The 18337-nt window shown below is 43.6% G+C and overlaps 1 protein-coding gene across 12 annotated transcripts in view; it reads right to left on the bottom strand.

The window, feature by feature from the left end:
* utrn (utrophin) overlaps positions 1 to 18337 on the bottom strand; it is a 174200-nt gene that overhangs the window by 26035 nt on the left and 129828 nt on the right. For all 12 annotated transcript variants that reach the window (XM_034579148.1, XM_034579155.1, XM_034579154.1 and 9 more), the window contains 7 exons: positions 17886 to 17960; positions 14277 to 14478; positions 12949 to 13034; positions 11360 to 11517; positions 7385 to 7551; positions 4880 to 4991; positions 1551 to 1687 (listed from right to left, as the gene is read on the bottom strand). In XM_034579148.1, coding sequence (XP_034435039.1) covers positions 1551 to 1687; positions 4880 to 4991; positions 7385 to 7551; positions 11360 to 11517; positions 12949 to 13034; positions 14277 to 14478; positions 17886 to 17960 — 937 coding nt within the window. The remainder of the gene's footprint in view (positions 1 to 1550; positions 1688 to 4879; positions 4992 to 7384; positions 7552 to 11359; positions 11518 to 12948; positions 13035 to 14276; positions 14479 to 17885; positions 17961 to 18337) is intronic.

Raw genomic sequence — 18337 nt, 5'->3', positions numbered from 1 at the left:
GTTCTCACCCGCTATTCCTCTATCTTTCTGAGGCATTTATCAGACAGGCAGCTCTGCAGGAGTCATTTTTCAGAGGAAGGGAAGTGAGAAGGGAGCGAGGTGGGAGGCGTGGGGGAGGACAGGCGAGGACGGGAGGGATGAAAGAGGGAGTGCAATCCATCTGCGGGGCGACTGCGTGTAACTGGATGTCGGAGGGGGGAAATGTATCGTAAGTGAACAGGTGAGTCACTGTGTGTGTGTGTGCGCGCGTAGACTTCTTTGAGAGTTTCCTGAGCAGAAAAGATACAAATCTAATTTGTGCAAAAGTAAAAAGGGAGCACGGGCGAGAAATGTCCGGGTCTAACGTGAGCAGTGAGTGAGTGAGTGGCAGAGATAAAAGAGCTGATGGATAAAACGCAGAGAAAACAGTGCGACAGTCTCCGAGCACACAGGGCACAGCAATTAAGACTTTGTCAAGTTGAAGAAAATTAATATCACGAGTCCTGTCACCTGAGTAATATTGCCTCGGAGGCTAAAGTGTTGTAAATGAGAGTCTGTGTTGCAAACCGGGCACATGACGTTTTTGAGATATGTGGCGAGCAGGGAGGTTAAATTAAAAGAAGCCATCAAGTTGCATTTTGGGAGGTGGAGGATCCAAAGTTTTCAGGGGCTTGAGGCAACATCCACACTGACGCATTTTGGTGCATGTGCCTGGATCATTGTCTCCAAATGCTTCAGGTTCTTCTCCCGCCATAAAACACAAAGTTTTCAAACTAATTCTGAGCCAACGTTACCCCAAACTTCTCCATTTAAAGTCTAGGGATGGTAATCCTGGAAAAGCAAGGGAGGGCTACACTTAGAAATATGAAACCGATGCATCCCAGCCCTACGTCCCCCCTAAGAAAAGTCCCTTTTCCGTGACTTCCTCGCTATCGTCTCTGCTTCAGGAGTTAGGGTCTGTCTCTCCGGCTGAAGACTCCAGGTTGGCAGGCAGGTCAGTTAGCGACAGACCGGTACGCCAGCGAATAATCTGGTCCAAATGAAACTATTACAGTCCTGCAAGGGGCCACTTTTCCCCTGACCGCTTTATTTATTGATGGCTGTCCGGTCGTGAAGAGGATTTCAAGTACGAGAAAAAGTGTTTCAGAAGCAAATGATTCTCTTCCTTTAAGGGATCTAACCCTCCAGGTAGGTGTGAGAGCTCGATGTAGACGTAAGAAAGATGTGTTTTAAATCTAAAACATATGAGTGTGGATGCAGCCAGTGTCACAATATGTTTTGACCTCTGCAGCATCTATGTTGATTATTCATATTTGAATCTGTCTCTTACTAGTCCCAAACGTGCAAAAGTGTCTCAGTGTATAGAGCGAGGACGTAGGATACAATCCCACGTGGTCACAGGAGACACATTTATACTCTGAACAGGAACTCAGCGGCTTGTGGACCCAACAGACATAAAACTAAACGTGGTCTCTGGTTCATCCATCATTCAATTAAGAGTTTTTATTGTACCTCCGCTCATCAGACTTTAGCACTGCCCCGATTCGCAAAGACACTTAGATGTTACTTACGTTTCCATGTTGTCTCCTTCCAGGACCGTCTGGACCGGCAGGTAACCGAGCCGAGGATGTTTGGCAAAGTACTTCTTCGATCGGAATTTGTTCTTCAGCACTTTGGTGAAATCGCGCATGTCCTCACCTGATGTCGTCTGTGAGATACACAGAGAGAAAGATGGTTTAATTCAGTGAGAGTGTGTGTGTGTGTGTGTTGAGTGCACACATAAGCAGCATATGCATTTGAGTAGAGGAGAGCGTGTGTTGTTAATTAGACACTTAGCAGAGGTGTTCCTCCTGCAAAGTGCTTTCTGCCGCGCAAGCAAACAACAAATTACCACAACAGTCCGACCAGAGGGTGAGAAAATCCTTTCGCAGAGGATTCAGGCAACTAAAACTAAACACACACACACACACAAACAGATAAATACGCAACTCCCTCAGTTGAAAGCTATGTGTAAATTAACATATTTACTTCGCTTGGCTTATTGACTAATTCACACTATTTGAGACGGTAGCATGAACAAACCATTAGCAAATAAAATACAATTACACACTGAAGCTGGAGACGGATTTGTGCAAGTTAAATGTGTGTTTTTGTGTAAGCTCCTTCCTTTTTTTTGGAGATATATTCATTTTAACAATGTTTTCTTGCCTTTAATAGATAGTGACAATATAGATACTGACAGGAAACAATGAAGCGAGAGAGAAAGGCAGCGGTGTGACGTGCGACAAAGGTCATAACCAAAGCAGCATCTCCTCTTAGGAAAGGTATAAACATTGAAATTACAAGCAATCGATAAAACACAACAGCAAATTTGTCTTCATCAATATCCCTGACAAAAGCCCAATGAAACGATATAAATGCCCCTCCTATAAAAAACTAAACGCAATAAAAAAAAGGCAATATTGCAGCCATAAAGTAAACAGCACAACGAAGATGAAAAATCCCATTAAATGACCACAGAGTTTCACAAAAGCCACTCTCCATCTGCAACTATTATTCAATATGGACTCAAGTTTCCAAAGACATAAAGTAGAAAGGCAATTTGATTTGAGCACAGGGAGAAGCGTAAACATAATTATATATAATGCTCACATTTTCTTGAGAGAAAACAAAGCCAAACAATAAAAAAAACTTCTCACACTCTCAGGTGTCGAATAAAGTCGGGTTTAACTGCAGGATTTAAAATGACACAGGAAGTTGGTTCAGATAAGGTTTTATTCGATTCACCCCCGAGCAGGAACTACAGGTTTTGGTCTTGGACTCTTGGAACAGCTCTGAACTGCTGGACTTCTAACAAACTCCAGTGTCTTGTGGTTCAATTAACATTTGTAAAGTTGGATAAACAGTGTTTTTGAAGAGCTTGACCCACACTGTGGTCGATCAATATCTTGAAAGTAGTGATGGTGATAAGTTGTGGCTGGTTACTGGCAGACAAAGAGCTTGAATTTAAGGTAAATCAAATAGTAACTGCATGTAATCTTGTGTCATATCAGACCTCTTGGTAATTTACAGGCTTCTTTGCGACAGGCTACTGACATTAGCATTGTTTCTGCAGCCTCCTGCACCAATTATTTTATCTGTATGATGGGATTTTGCATGTGAATAGAAAGGATCTGTGTAGGTGAGGGAGTTTGAGCAGGCTATTGTTGCCCCACAGTTAAATCTGCATTCATATGCAAATAGCTTTTAATACAGATTAGCCAAAATGTCATCTGGACCTAAAACACCTAAGTGATAAAAGAAACTAGTCAGACTGTTGGGCCGGATTTTCACTGTCTACAGCCGAAGCCTCAAAATATTGGCAGTTGCCCCCAGAGGCTAATTCGTCCTCAGATGATACACAGTGGGCTCATAGACTGCCGATTATTATGCTTCTGATGTGTCATCATGGCAGTATTATCAGTGTGGTCCGTAAATCCACGATCTCATTAAAAAAACAGTCCTGCCAGGCTGCTCAGATCAGTTTGATGACCCGCTGTAGAGAGTGGAGGACAGTGTGAGGAAGCAATTACTGGGCAGGTCAGAGATACACTGATATACATGGATGTAAACAAATTCGTTTGAAATCAGGTCTAATGACACGCGGCAGTGAGGGTCACGCTGTAAACAAATCTCACCGCCATTAACACGACAAGCTCAATTGTTAGTTTGAGGTTGATTTGTAAGCAAAAAGCATGCGAGTTCATTTTTTACTGCTTGCATGAATTTGAAAATACATTTCATACGCCGGCTTGTTTTGAATAAATCAATAAATAAACCCGACATTAAATCACTTTGATTTTAAGATGCAACAGTAAAAGTAAAAATGTGGAAAAAGTCAGGAGGAAATGCTGAACCTCCCCTCTGAGGTCATTGTGTGTTTCTTCTTTTTCGATTAAAGTTGTCGATCAGTAAAAACTTGAGTGAGTAACATTCCCTGTAGCTGAATAATAATTTTGCACAAACCTTTTTAAGAGCTTGTTGCTGCAGTAAAGTTAAACACGGTATAATGTTTTTATTTCAAAGTTGCGGCAGGCGGCTGCCGGGCATCTACACTCAGGGAAGAATGATCACTGCTCCCTACAGCTGCTCCTCCGAAGTCAATATCTATCCCATTTGCAAAATTGAAAAAGCAAATTAAAAGACCAAAAAAAGAAGGAGAGGCATCACCGCTCCAGTCAATCAGAGTTTGATGTGAAGCAATACTGGAAAGAGTTGGCTCGCAAGTGTGTGATTAGAATTGAGGAGAAGAGAGCAAATGTTCAATTTCCCCAAAGGCCCCCCCCCTCTTTCTCATATTCTTCTCTCTGCGCAGTCGTAAAAGTGAAATATGGCTTTCTGGCAAAAAAATTTAAAAAGACCCCAGAGAGCCATGACCATTTTAGCGTTTCTTCATGTAAATCCAAATAAGCCGGAGGTCTGTCGGTGGGGTTGATTGTGGAACAAGTCGGAGGAATCGAATCGGGAAGTGAGACAGTGGGGGGGGGGATGCAAATCAGATCAGGTGCACATAAAAGGGAATACTTCTGGCAAAAGTAAGCTCACATTGTTAGACGCTTGTGATCCACCCCTTGAACATCATGCACTGTGACTTGCAAATTCTCGAATTACCAAACATTTGGAAAAGTAACACGACGGAACATTTTCAAAATAAAAGCCCAGTGGTTTATGTAAGAATATGACAGAATAGAAAGTAACCAGAGTCTGACAGCGTCTTGTGAATTTGTGTGCTGTCATTAAATGGACGGGCATGTGTAGAAGAGATAGGAGAAGACTTGCTGAACGTGTGTCCATGTGTGTCCATGTGTGTGTGTGTGTGTGGGTGTGTGTGTGTGTGTGTTTGTGTGCTTCAGTCCCTCACCGGCGTGCAGTACTCCACCATGGGGTAGTTGAGCTTGTGGCCCTTGGCGGTGCGCCCGGAAAAGAAGCAGCTCTGACAAACGTCGTAGTTGAAATGCTTCAGACTGCGATACCTGGGGAGAGAGGGAGGCGAAAAGTGAGATAAGTTGAGTTGAGAAGTTGTGTAAGTGTGTGTGTAAGTGTGTGTGTGTGTGTGTGTGTGTGTGTGTGTGTGTGTGTGTGTGTGTGTGTGTGTGTGTCAACATGTGCATGTAGAGGACTGCGTGACTGAGTGACAAAGTAAATCGAAAGCTGTCAAGGAGGCACCAGTGTAGCCTGGAGATGAGTCATGTTGGAATACTGCATATGTGCACACACACACGCACACACATGCACACACACACACCTCACTATTCTGACAGTGTGACCGACAGTTGGATTTCTATCAAAAACACGACGACGTGACAACAGCTGTCGGGATGTTCTCCCCTGCAGCCACTGTAGCCAGGAAGCCATTTAACAGCTAAATTGAGACAGGAGCCTTTCAGACATAATAGCTTAAGTCCTTTATCTGTCTCTCGTCTGCAGCTCTCCCAAGGTTAGCGGAGTGCTGAGCACAGAGAGAGAGAGAGAGAGAGAGACATATATTAAAGGATGCAACGCCGCACACGACGCCGCCAAGTCAAATGCGCCATTACGTACTGACATTGGCGTCGTTAGCCTGGAGCGTCGCAGGCTACAGCCGCCAATGTTTCATGTATAGCCCCCAGTGTATAAATCTAGCTATATAAATCTATATACATACATGTACTTATGCATATTCATCGGCCGTTCCGGTAAGGCACTAAAACCCTCGAAAATAATATATTGTTTGCGAGTATTCAAGGTGGCGGATCTACTTCATGCTTCTTGGCACGGGTACATTTTTGTGAGAGAGATGGACAAAGAGAGAGAGAGAGATGGACAGAGAGGGGGAGAGAGAGACTTATTGTTGTTCTGGTTGTAGCTAGCGAGCTTATTTGCTGAGACAATACTTAACGACTACGAAGATAATAAGCTTTTTCAATAATCATATCAATAACTGTTGATTATTGCTATTCTTTAAATAGTGCGTCTACAAAAGCCACAACCATTCCTGTAAAAATGCTGAATAGCCTTAAACAGCAAACCTAACACAATAAAAGTAAATGAGATGGTCGTAAAAACAAAGTTTAAAACAAAAGAAGAGAAATAAAACTGCATCAAAATTATAGGTCAGCAATTTTATTATCATTATCAATTGCACAAATTATCCTAAAACTCCCGCAAAGGCCGTTTGTATCCCTGGCACTTCGTAGCAGAGGCCAGTTTTAATTATCGCTGAGAATGTAATACATGCACGGAAAACGTTTGCATGAGCGCACAGGAAATGGTGCATGTTGACTGCGGTTCGGTTGCTTGTTAACTATCCAGCTGATTTGTGACAGTCGAGTTGACAAAGGAATATCCTCTGACATTTAAATGCTGTTTGAATTTCCGGATGATCTCATGTGCCTCGTCTGTTAAAAAAAAAGAAAACGACTACGAGAAAAAAAGCACATCTCCCGTTATAACACAACTGGTGTCATGTCTCACGGCCGCACAAAATGCTGCTGTGCATTTTTTCTTGCTCTCTCGCCGTCTCCTCCCTCCGTCGCTGCCGCTCATCGATCACTGACAGAACCTGGGAGACATGTGCTTCATCAAGTGTCCGACTGTATTTCTCTTTCTGCTGGCAAAGCAGGGGGATGTGAGGGGGACGATTCTGCCTCCCGATGTCACTTAGCCTGGTGTTGCACCTCTCTACGGGCGCAGAAAAATACTTTCCCCTGCCAGAGTCGTCCCTGAAAAACTGAGATTTGTGATAAACTGATTGAAACTGCCGCACCGCCGCCCGCGTCCTTTACCTGTTGTTACTGTGTAAGTCTAAGTGAGCGGGGACCAAATGAAACTAAGGCACTTAAGTGTGTGTTTTTATTGTCAGTATCAGAGGGTGGTCTGTTATGGATTGCTTGCCAAGCGATCAGCTCCCTGTGAACTTTGTGAATGTGGTGCTGTGGAATATGTTTGTGTGTGTTGTTGTTTGTGTGTGTGTGTGTGTGTGTGTGTGTGTGTGTGTGTGTGTGTGTGTGTGTGTGTGTGTGTGTGTGTGTGTGTCGCAAACCTCCGGATGGTATTTAGTCAGTGGTGTATCAGCTGCTGACATTTAGATAAATGCCTGCCCTCCAGAGCAGATCTGCCCTTTATGCTCAACAAGGAGAGAACAATACTGTGTGTGTGTGTGTGTGTGTGTGTGTGTGTGTGTGTGTGTGTGTGTGTGTGTGTGTGTGTGTGTGTGTGTGTGTGTGTGTGTGTGAGAGATGTTTGTGTTCGGCCTGTAACATGTTGCAGCCTTGTCACATCTATTTATCACGTTTTATCCACTAATACTTAATTAAATGCTAAATATTAGCATGTGTGTGTGTGTGTGTGTGTGTGTGTGTGTGTGTGTGTGTGTGTGTGTGTTTACCTGAAGCCAACAATGGGACATTCCTTGCAGATGTTACACTTTGCCTGATGCTTCGCCGTCTCTGCGGCGGCGACTCTGTGCAGCACAGGAAGCCAAACCATGGACTGAGGCTCCAGACGCATCCAATCAACAAACTGCCTGGGCTCCAGCTCCACCTTATTGGTCACCTGGCCATAAAAGAGGCGGGGCGAAAAAGTTAGACACTTCATCTCAAAGTTTGGGAAAACAGGTGAAGTTTAGCGTTTGCAGCCAGCTGATAAACTCTAAAGGCATAAGCGTGAAAGAGAAACATGACCGACACCATGCCAAGAAATGTATATGAGGCTCCAACTCTTTTGCTTGTTACCCAAAGTCTAATAAAGATGAAGACAAATTTAAGATTACCATACATATTAAAGTGACGTCTCCCTCGGGCGCATTATGGCCTTGAATTGTGGACGTGACTAAATAACTTTTACAAGCCTCTTATTCATGTTTATTGGCTAAAATTTCTTAGAGTAAACATTGATTTACTCCAACATCCTCCCTGACCTTGTCCTACACTTCCCCCGCTGCCATGCAACAGCCACACAGCTCCGTGCGAGTGTACAACACCCGAACCTCCAAACTGCCGCTTTAAAGATCTGGAGGAGTTCATGATGAATTAACGAATCATGTCAGAGTTGTTAAAAGTGTCCACAGTCCAACCTTTGTCCCTTTTGCAATGAACTAACTTACAAACTTGATACAGCAGAGTTCACGATGTACTGTATTTTTAAGTAGAACCTTTGTTCAACTGCAGGTTATAATGAGCCCTTCGAAACGTCAGCTCAGGGGAAAAGCTCTGACATGGCTGCTGTTACCGCTAAACAAATCAAAGACGACCTTTCCATCGTCCCTGACAGGCAAAAAGGGCAACAAATGCAGCGAAGGGCTGAATACATATGAAATTGGAGGAGAGAATAATCAAAGGGAATAAAGCACATATCTCTGTCTGTGTGTGTGTGTGTGTGTGTGTGTGTGTGTGTGTGTGTGTGTGTGTGTGTGTGTGTGTGTGTGCGTGCTCCCACGATCCCCTCCCAAGGCTCATGGTGTGTACGACTGTCTCAGTTTTATTAGCATATCCTTCTGAAAATAAATTCACGCTACAAATCAAACTAAAAGCAAGCACATTCCAACCTGAAAATTGGAAACAGGGATTGGCTTATTAAATTAAAATTCACGGTTGGTTATCAGAGACAACATTCATCAGTCAGCCTGTGTGTGTGTGTGTGTGTGTGTGTGTGTGTGTGTGTGTGTGTGTGTGTGTGTGTGTGTGTGTGTGTGTGTGTGTGTGGGAGAGAGAGATAGGAGACATTTTATGGTGCTGACCCAAATGTATTCATAGCACCAAATATTGAAAAAGTCAAGTGCTCAAATATTTACGAAGATTTCTCCTCTTCTGTACTCGTGAAAAGTTTCTTGATTAAGTTTTGCCAACTACAGTTCAGATGCCTACATTTATGCAAATTCAACATTCAGGAAGTTCTGGGTAATTTTATATAAAAACATGTTTATGCTTCTAAAAAGGAAGGTATCTAAAAGAAAATTGCTTTTGGTATTAAATCTGAAACTTTCAAATGACTCCCAGCCTTTAAGATAATGTAAAGGGTTAGGTTTCATTTTAAGTGAGGTTTAATAATCAATTTTTAAAAACACACGTTGGTTGTTTCAGTTGGGTCTAAGATTGTCTGAAGTTAAATTCCATGAGAAGTGATGACGCTGCCCATGAAACTTTTTCGCCCTGCAGTCATCTTTAAATCCTCAACCCTTCAATTTGACCTTCCTCAGCATCTCTCCTCTACGTCAGACTCATCCTCACCTTCCTCTCCTCCTACTTGTCACCTCACTGTAGAATTATGGCGCTTAATTACCGCTGGGGAGAGATGGCTGGAGGGATATCGACGCATAGAGACGGACGGACGGATGGATGGATGGATGGAGGAGAGGGACAAAGGAAGAGTGAAAGGTGGCATATTTATTGCAGGAGCAACCTGTTCATCACAGGCCCATTAAAGCAAATGGACTGGGTGACTGCACTGTCACTGGCAGGGCAGACTGAAACACAGATGGGACAGGGCTCTGCTTGACTGTGTGTGTGTGTGTGTGTGTGTGTGTGTGTGTGTGTGTGTGTGTGTGTGCGTGCGTGCGTGTGTGTGTGTGCGTGCGTGTGTGTGTTTCTACCTGCCAACTTGGTTTGATGACTGAGTGATTAATGAGCACCTGGACTACAGCCGGCCCAGCAACTTATGATCATGTCTGTAAATAGTTTGTGCACGTTCTTGTGCTCATGCATGCTCGTGTGCGTGGATGTGTGTATCAATGTGTCATCCACGCAGTGAATTGTAGCCAATGCGCCAAGGAGTTTGGCCCTTTACCTTTTGCATTATTTTGAGAAAGACAAGGTTTGAAAGTGCCTCACTCGGCTATTTTGGGAGCCGCAGCGCAGGGTATCAGTGGAATTTACAGCTTCCTAATTTTAATGTTTGGCATTTATGACTGCCGAAGCATGAGCCAGGGGAGAAGGAGGGAGAAAAATGAAACGGTGATCCCGGGGGATGAAGACATCATTAAACGCCAGTAATGTCTCGAGATAAACCCGGTGGAAAGTGGTTCGCTGGCCGCAGTAAAACACCAGAGGACAGCCAGCAGAAGCCCGGGGGCCATTTTCAGGCTTCAAGATTGGTCAGCACAGCTTAAATATTAAAACACTTTTATAGAAGTGAGAGTGACAGGAGGTGGATGGCCGGGAAATGCGGAGGCGACTGCAGGTATCTGATGACAATTTGATTTTAGGGAAGATGCAGCACAGAACTGAATACTTTGTTTTACATATTGCAGTATTGATAACTGTCCCAAAAAAAATGTTACCAGGTTAGTTGTGGCAGATTGTGATTAAACAAAAAAGTTAGGGACTAATATGCTCAGCAGATTACTCCTTTTGGGCAAACAAAACCAAATCTTATTTTTTGCATAAATTCTAAAAAATTATATTGTGTGCATCCAACAAACATTGAATACAACCGTGCATGAACTCGGCAAAACCCAGCAGCATTTTCAAGAAGCAGAGGCTCCTTGAAAAGAAGTTGAATACCTGCAGAGTCCCACTGAGCTGCACATCTTACCAATAGATGGCATGCACGACTATCCATTATCTGTAGCACTTATCCTTGCAAGGGGGCTGAGGCTAGACAGGTCTCACGCACGACTAACCCCAGAATATTGAGATATTCCATAGTCCAGGCAGATCACTCAATATCACGGAGGCCTTAGGTACTTATTAGATTTAATAAGATGATTTTTTTTGTATTTGATCACATTTTTTTCAGTTGAATTTGGTGATTTAAACAGTTCATCTGTTTGTTTTTTTTGCTTCATTGCCATTTTCAACCCATACCTGGCAATTAACATTAAATAAGAAAACTTTCTCCAGACTGGGCTTCACCTCACTCACGTGCACCTATAGAATAGATGGAATATTACAGGAGTCTTACAGGAGCACCGCATCCACACAAATACCTCTATACAGACACGCAGACATATCCATACACCCACATACATTATACATGTACACATACATCTACACATGCATTGGGTTTTTATATCCAAATGTAAGGGGAGCAGGATTCCTAACAAAACTAATTGGTGCAAATCTCCTTCAATAGAATAAATTTGTATCTGTGTTCTAAGTGATAATATTCTAAGATTGACAAGACTTTATATGATGGAAAAACATGAATCATGTGGATTGTTGTGCATGTGTCCTTTTTAACACAACTGGTAACAACATGGCCAAAATACAAATCTAAAAATATATTCCCCTCCGCTGCCAGTAAACCGTACAGTATTAAGAACAATATGTGATTACTAAAACCTAATCCCCAGCTGCTGTGCTTATTTATTCCAGATGTGTGTATGAGCACAGTGATGCTTTCTGCGTGTTGCATTTGAACATACGTGCTGGAAGCAGCTGCGGACGCTGGGCTCGATGTTGGAGCCGCCGAAGGCGGCCACCTCCCCCAGCTGCCTCGGAATCTGGATGGCTTCGTGCAGGAGAAGTCCGAGCTGCCGCTGGTCACACGTGTCACCTGCCGACGCCACCTGGCTGAAGAGGTCTGGGTGGGAGGAGAAGAGGAGGCAGAGAAAATATGAGAAGAGAGGCTGTGAGGGAAACAGTCATAGCATGTGGGTGATATTTAAAGGAAAATATATAGTGTGGGTATAAATACACTCGATGTAGAGGGAGAAAGAGTAAAAGTATTGCAGGGAGAGGGAGGGAAATGTTGGTGTGTGTGTGTATGTGGGTGAAGTGTGGCATGGAGGACACATGGAAATGATGCATTTTTTATCTTTCTGTCTCACTTCTTGCACACCAGGCTATTTTCCTCTCTAATCTGCCGCTCCCTGCCTCCAACTCGCCACCACATTCTCATATAGACTGATAGAGTTGTACTGGACGTGGATACCTGCCCATTGACACGTGCTGTAGGCTCAGCCAGTGTCAGCTTGCTTACGGCGGTTGTATTTTAGATAGAAGTTATGAAACGTCTCCGGAGCTCGTGCACAAACTGAGCAAAGAGAGGAGAGAGGCTAATGCGGAGGAGCAGGGGAGGGAGAAGAAGGAGAAACGGAGGGCATGACAGGTCTTTCTGCTCCGCTTGCAGCTGACTTTGATCTCTGTGTGAGACCTGGCCCTGACACTAGCTTCTGTTGTGTGTGTGTGTGTGTGTGTGTGTGTGTGTGTGACATGCAAACACAAGGCGCTTGTTTCATGACCCCTTTCCTCCACACACACTTTGTGGCATCTGACGGTTCAACCCCCTCATCTCCAACTCACGACTTTCTGCCACGAGATTACATTTGACATAAGCAAATGGCTCCTTGCCTGGTTACGTGTGAATGTGTGTGGGTTGCTGTGCAGCTATATGCACGGGACTGAAAGACAATGAGACTTTAAGATAGTAAAAGGAGGAGGGATGCAATTAACCGTGCTTGATACCCTTCTCAGGCTAATAGAAACTGCCAGTGGAACGAATAGGCTCAAGGAGTCCATGCCATGGCAGGAGAGAGGGAGGAGGGGAGGAGGAGGCGGAGGGGAGGAATGAGGATGGAGGAAAGAAGGGAGGAAGGAGTAAGTAAGACAGGACAGAAGACAAAGTGGCACCGTTAGATGGATGAACAATGGTGCGAGCAGTGACAGCGGAGGAAGAGAGAGATAAAGCAGTCGAAACACAGAGCAGAAAACAAAATGAGTCTCCTCCCTGTGCAGGGAGCCGATATTCACGCTCCCTAATCCTCAAAATAAATCAGAATAGAGAATTAAATAAAAAAAACAGAAGGAGCGCGTAGGAGGTCTCTCATCCAATTAGACGACTCGCTCTCCAGCCCTCTCTCCCTGGCTCTCCGCGAGCCTGATTAATACTGCTGGGATTACAGCTGTACTGGAGCAGTATGGGATGGACTCGCCGCAGACTGGGTTCGTATTGTGTGTGGGGGGGGGGGTGTTTATATTCCTACCCGCTAATACCTTCTCACCGTACACTTACATTTGTATTTCTCCTCCAGGTGACCCTTAGACAGAGAGAGCACGCCGATCTTCATGGACAGGACGCGGATCTTCCCACTGCGGCCACTGCAGAGAACACAAACACCGGCAATTAGGCCTTTTATTGTATTTAATGTGGGATTATACGTTTGTGTCCAGTAGCGAGAAGAAAGGATGTGAACCCTTCTTAATTCCTGCTTCTTTTTAGTGTTGACTTTATTAGCCTAAGAGTTCACATACTATTTCCAGCTAAAGTTATTATGTTATTAGTTAAAATAATTTCTTCATAATTATAACTATGAGGATAAAACAATATTTGTTAACATTTGCCTGCTAGTTTGAAGGATTACAAAAGCTACTTGAGGGATTAATTTGAAACTTGTTGGAAGGTTGAGTATGGGTCAGGAACATTTTTTTTAAATAATAATTTTGTATATCTGGACCAGTGGAGGGATCCAGGAAGTCTTTTCACAAACTTTAACATGAGATAGGGTGTTTTTTCTTTACATTTTCATTGATACATTGATGAAAATATGAGGGCCGTTGAGTGTTTGCCATTTGGTGCAGATCCAAATAAAAACCTGGATCTAGTGAATATAAATGTAGTTACACAAGGGGACAGTTGGGCCTTGGTGAAGAAATGTGCTCTGAGTGTCCTTCCACTTTAAGATCTTAGTATCGAAATACAGATAATTCCCAAGGGTTCACTTATTTTCTTCTTACCACTATATATCCAGTGTGATTATGTGTTTATTTCAGTGCAGTTCTGAACTATATGCGACAGGAAATCATTATGTGCTTGGAAAAAAAACTTAATTGTGTGCATGTTCCCTTAGTTCCATCTTTTGGAAAGAGCGATTGAATTTCTAATTGCATCGTCAGTACAGCCACAGAAAAATGTTCAGACCAGTAAATAAGATGTTTACAGCCTGAATAGACTGCTGTGTTTATGCTGTTCAGACCAGTGCAGAGCATATTTGCCCATTTGTATGGGAATTTCCAAACAAACACAGTGTGCAACAGCGATTTGAATGCCAACCGCTCATGCCGATGCATATAGCATGTTGACAATGTCAGAATATGAAGCGCATGAGTCTATAAATATGTACAAAACAATCATTATGCAACATCATCATTATGCACAGATGGCACCAACAATAAGGGAATTTGAAAATTCAAAGCCTCGGCACCGCCACTTTCATCCAATCTGATTCAGGACATTTTATACACTGTATTTAAAGATGTAGATGGCAACGTACACAACGTGGAACAAATTCCTGCCTGATGCATAATCCTCTGCCCTGAACGCAGAGCAGTTGGCATACGTACGTATCGTAAACGTTGAGCAGCCAGTTGAGACACATGTCGACGCACAGAGGCACGTTGACCAGGTCCTTGTGCTCCTGCTCCAGGCCGTCGTAGATGGACGTCAGGCAGTTGATGACGTCGGGGACGGAGAGCAGCTGACTGTTGTTGGTGAGTTTGTGCTGCTCGAAGGTGTTCTGTGCCACGCTGAGGTCCAACAGGTCCACTGTAGGTGAGGAGGAGGAGGAAGGATGAGAGGGGGTAGATGGAAAAGATAATAGGGGACACCACAGGGCAGAAACAACGAGGAGACAGGAAGGACAATTATTAGGAGAAGTGAAAGTGAAGAAGGGAGGAGAGCAGGCGGAGGTTAACGAGAACAGACAGAAGGAACAGAGGAAAAATGTAAAAGAGAAAAACCCCATGAGGAGTGATGGGACAGAGGGACAAAAAAAGGCAAATTAGAACCATCAGTAATCTTCTCTTCTTGCTCATTGGGCTTTCAGCAGCAGACTATTCTTAGAGGCACTTTCAAAATGCAGACTTGACTGATATTTTGTCCAAAATAGTTCATAACAGCAAAGCACGGAAGTCTGTGGGGAGCACAGACGGAGGACAGACGGATCATTGCTGTGAAATATTAATACGAGAAAGAAATCTGAACAAGAAAAGACAAACGAGACAAAAACATGCAAGACAAAGCACTCTCGTTTCCACTAATTTAATTTTTGGTTACGTCTATGACAAAAGGAAGGATTGTTAGAAATCAATGTCTCAAGCAGATTTCCATTATCTTCCATACTTCAGCTTTGACTTATGTTAAGAGTAAAGTGGAATATTTAATAAAACTGGCTAATCAAGTCCTCTGGGACAACACTATTAAACTGCTGCATAGACAGACACAAACACAGAGAGATAACCACGAGTAATAGTAACATTGATCAAGTAAATTACACTTTCTGCAGCTGTGATGCAGCAGATTGTGCCACAGACAAACACACACCAACTGAAAAGCTGTGGTATATATATATATGCTGTTTTAACACTGAGAACTGCCCCAGTCTGACTCCTGAAATATTATTTTTCTGAAAATAAGCAGCAGATCTGCCTGTGGGGTGAGATTATTTCACCTTTTCTAGGTCAGGGATCTGCCTTAATCTGTCTCCCATCAAGATACTGATGCTCCTCGACGTGATAAAGAAGAATCTGAGACGAATTAAAAGTGAATGTTCTGCGCTCTCAAAACACAGTCATATTAATAGATCATATGCTTTCAGGAAACAGTGTTTAAATATGAGTTTACAGATCCATCAAGGGCGAGCTCAGATCCCGATAAGAATCCTAATCAGTGTTTTATAAACGGTCCAGTGGAAAGGTCAGCACCTCATCTCTGTTCAGAACATGACTCCAGGTGGTAAAACACATGCACAGTGTCTGGTCTGCTATATTGGATGAATTAGTTTGACCAAAATCACAACAATTACAGTGTAACATAGAATATAACAACGTTTGTTTATCAGTAGGATTACACAAAAACTACTAAACCGTTTCTATAAAATTTTGGTGCGGATACAGGTATTTTCCCTGCAGCGTTTCCCAAAGAATGAATCTAATCTATGGCAGTAGTGGGGGTGCCCACCCATTAACTTCCCCCCCATGTGCTACAGACTCTGAGTGACAGATTCACTGACTACAGAGTGAAGAGAAGTTCTGCTGTGAGAGAGAGAACTGCATTGCATGCCACTTGCACCGCTGCAGCTGAAACTAGGAGGTCTGGCCGTCTGCGTGGAAAGTAAAAACTTTATGGACGATAGGGCGAGTTGAAAATCTCTAATGTTATTAGGAGTGTTTCAATTTGTTTGGTTCATTATGAATCTGTGCTGGGACATATTAGAATATATTGGCCTGCCACAGTTTAGATGATAAATGGGAAACACTGATTTGACATGGAGGGAAAGGACATTAGTCCTGGCAGGGGGATGAGCCCTTCTAGTTACCATTAAAATAAATTGCACAAGTATATTTTATTTTGACAAACTCCTGCATTAGCTAATTTCAGGGTTAAATCAAACCATATTACTTCAGATTTACCACAAAAATACTGAAACACAAGAGGCTCAACATTTTTTTTAATGGCCATGTTTTCACCTCTTTCTCCTCACTTAATTCTCTTCATTTGCTCCTGTCACTTTCACCTCCTCTGCGGCTCCTTGCCTTAAGTTACCCCAGACAGGACTAATTACTGGAGTGTATCCACGTGGAGGGAGCTCAGCGGGGCAGCCATGCTGTCGGAAAGCAAAACTTCTCTCACTACGCATGCACGGATGGAGCTCAGAGGCTGGCACATTAGCGGGATGCCACGCAAGCTCATTTGTGCTTCTCCAGCCCCCCTGGCACAGACTTAACCCAATTAGCCGTTTTATAGTATCCCTGTTTGTTAGTGTGTGTGTGTGTGTGTGTGTGTGCGCATCATTCTCTGACATACACAATAAAATACACACACTTTCATACAGCACACTCAGGTCTTCAAGCAAAGATTCCACATGAATCCAGGCTAATAACTAATAACTACTGATCCTTCTGTGTGTATGTGTGTATAGAATCTCTCACACACACACACACACACACACACACACACACACACAGAGAGAGAGAGAACAGTTTTGGGACTCTTCTAATCTAATGGATGAAATTGAATTGCAGCGCCCCAAGTCGAAATCACTCAGGCTAATGCATTCCCGCCACAAACGCATGCATGCAATCAGAGAGAGGCAATATGAGATAGGAAACTAAAACTCCTAAATCACTCAAGCTCATTAACAAACATAAAAAACACCACAACGCACTTTGGTTCCCACGAATATCCAGGTGCACATGTGGAAAAGCTGCACACACGCCCACATGAGACCAGGTTATATTTTATCTGTTTGTTTCATACACGCACACAGAGCAAATTTCCTACAAACAGCGGGATGTAATTGAGGAGTGTGGGCTCGCAGTGTGTGTTGCTGTAACGGTGTCAACCGCTGGTTAATGGTTAACATTTGTCACCATTATTACACTGTACGGGGCCCAAGTAGCTGCTGCCGTGCTGGTTGAAACCTCATGAGAGGGGAGTCAGCATACACCTGCAGTCTGTGTGTGTGTACAGGTGGGGTTGATAGCCACATGAGACTGAAAGAAGTAGCTTCCTTCATCAAAGCTTCCATTATAACCAATAAAACAGTGGCTCTCGCTTTGAAAAAAATGGTAATAGAAAAAAAACACAGCAAAAAACAAATATCCCACCTGTGCACATCCAATGAGTCTCTGCTCAACAGGCTTAACAAAAGCACCTGCTGTGACTGTGCATGGACAACACACACACACACACACACACACACACACACACACACACACACACACACACACACACACACACACACACACACACACACACACACACACACACACACACACACACACGAACACCCCAACCCTGTGCTTGCAATTTAAAAAATGAAAAAGCATCTGGCAAAGATCCAAATCATCGCCGCATCCCCTTGTTCCACCCAGACTTCAAAAGAAGTGGACTACAACTGTCAGAATTAAGGTGTGCGTGCACGTGTGTGTGACTGTGTGTGTATTACTTACAACACAGTGCTTTCTGTAGTCGGCGGATCTTCATGGCTGTTCGGTATGCTGAGAATCTCACATTGTTCAAGTCCGCTACAGGCAGGGATAGAGACAGAGACATGAACAGATGAAGGACAAAAAGAGAACAGAGGCAGAACATCAGGAAACATAACAACAAAACAAATCCTCCAACTGGGCATCAACAAGCAGAACCTCTGTTCTCAGTGGAAGCCGACTTTCTGTTAGTTATTGTCCACAGGGGGAGCGGCTGCTAATGTGAACTGTATAATTAGGTTAGTGATTTGGGTCTCGGTGGGGTGCGGTGCTATTTGTTGAGCCGCTGGCCTACAGCGAATGCTCCCAAAGTTTCACAGCTTATTACTTATCCGGCTGCTCATTTATGAACAGTCATACGGGGCCGCCCCGCAGGGACGCGGACGTGCATACGGATATTAGCAGAAAGCGGGAGA

This window comes from Hippoglossus hippoglossus, chromosome 24 (genome assembly GCF_009819705.1).
Source record: "Hippoglossus hippoglossus isolate fHipHip1 chromosome 24, fHipHip1.pri, whole genome shotgun sequence".
NCBI classification, from domain to species: Eukaryota; Metazoa; Chordata; class Actinopteri; order Pleuronectiformes; family Pleuronectidae; genus Hippoglossus; species Hippoglossus hippoglossus.
This window is presented reverse-complemented; position numbering and strand designations above follow the sequence as displayed.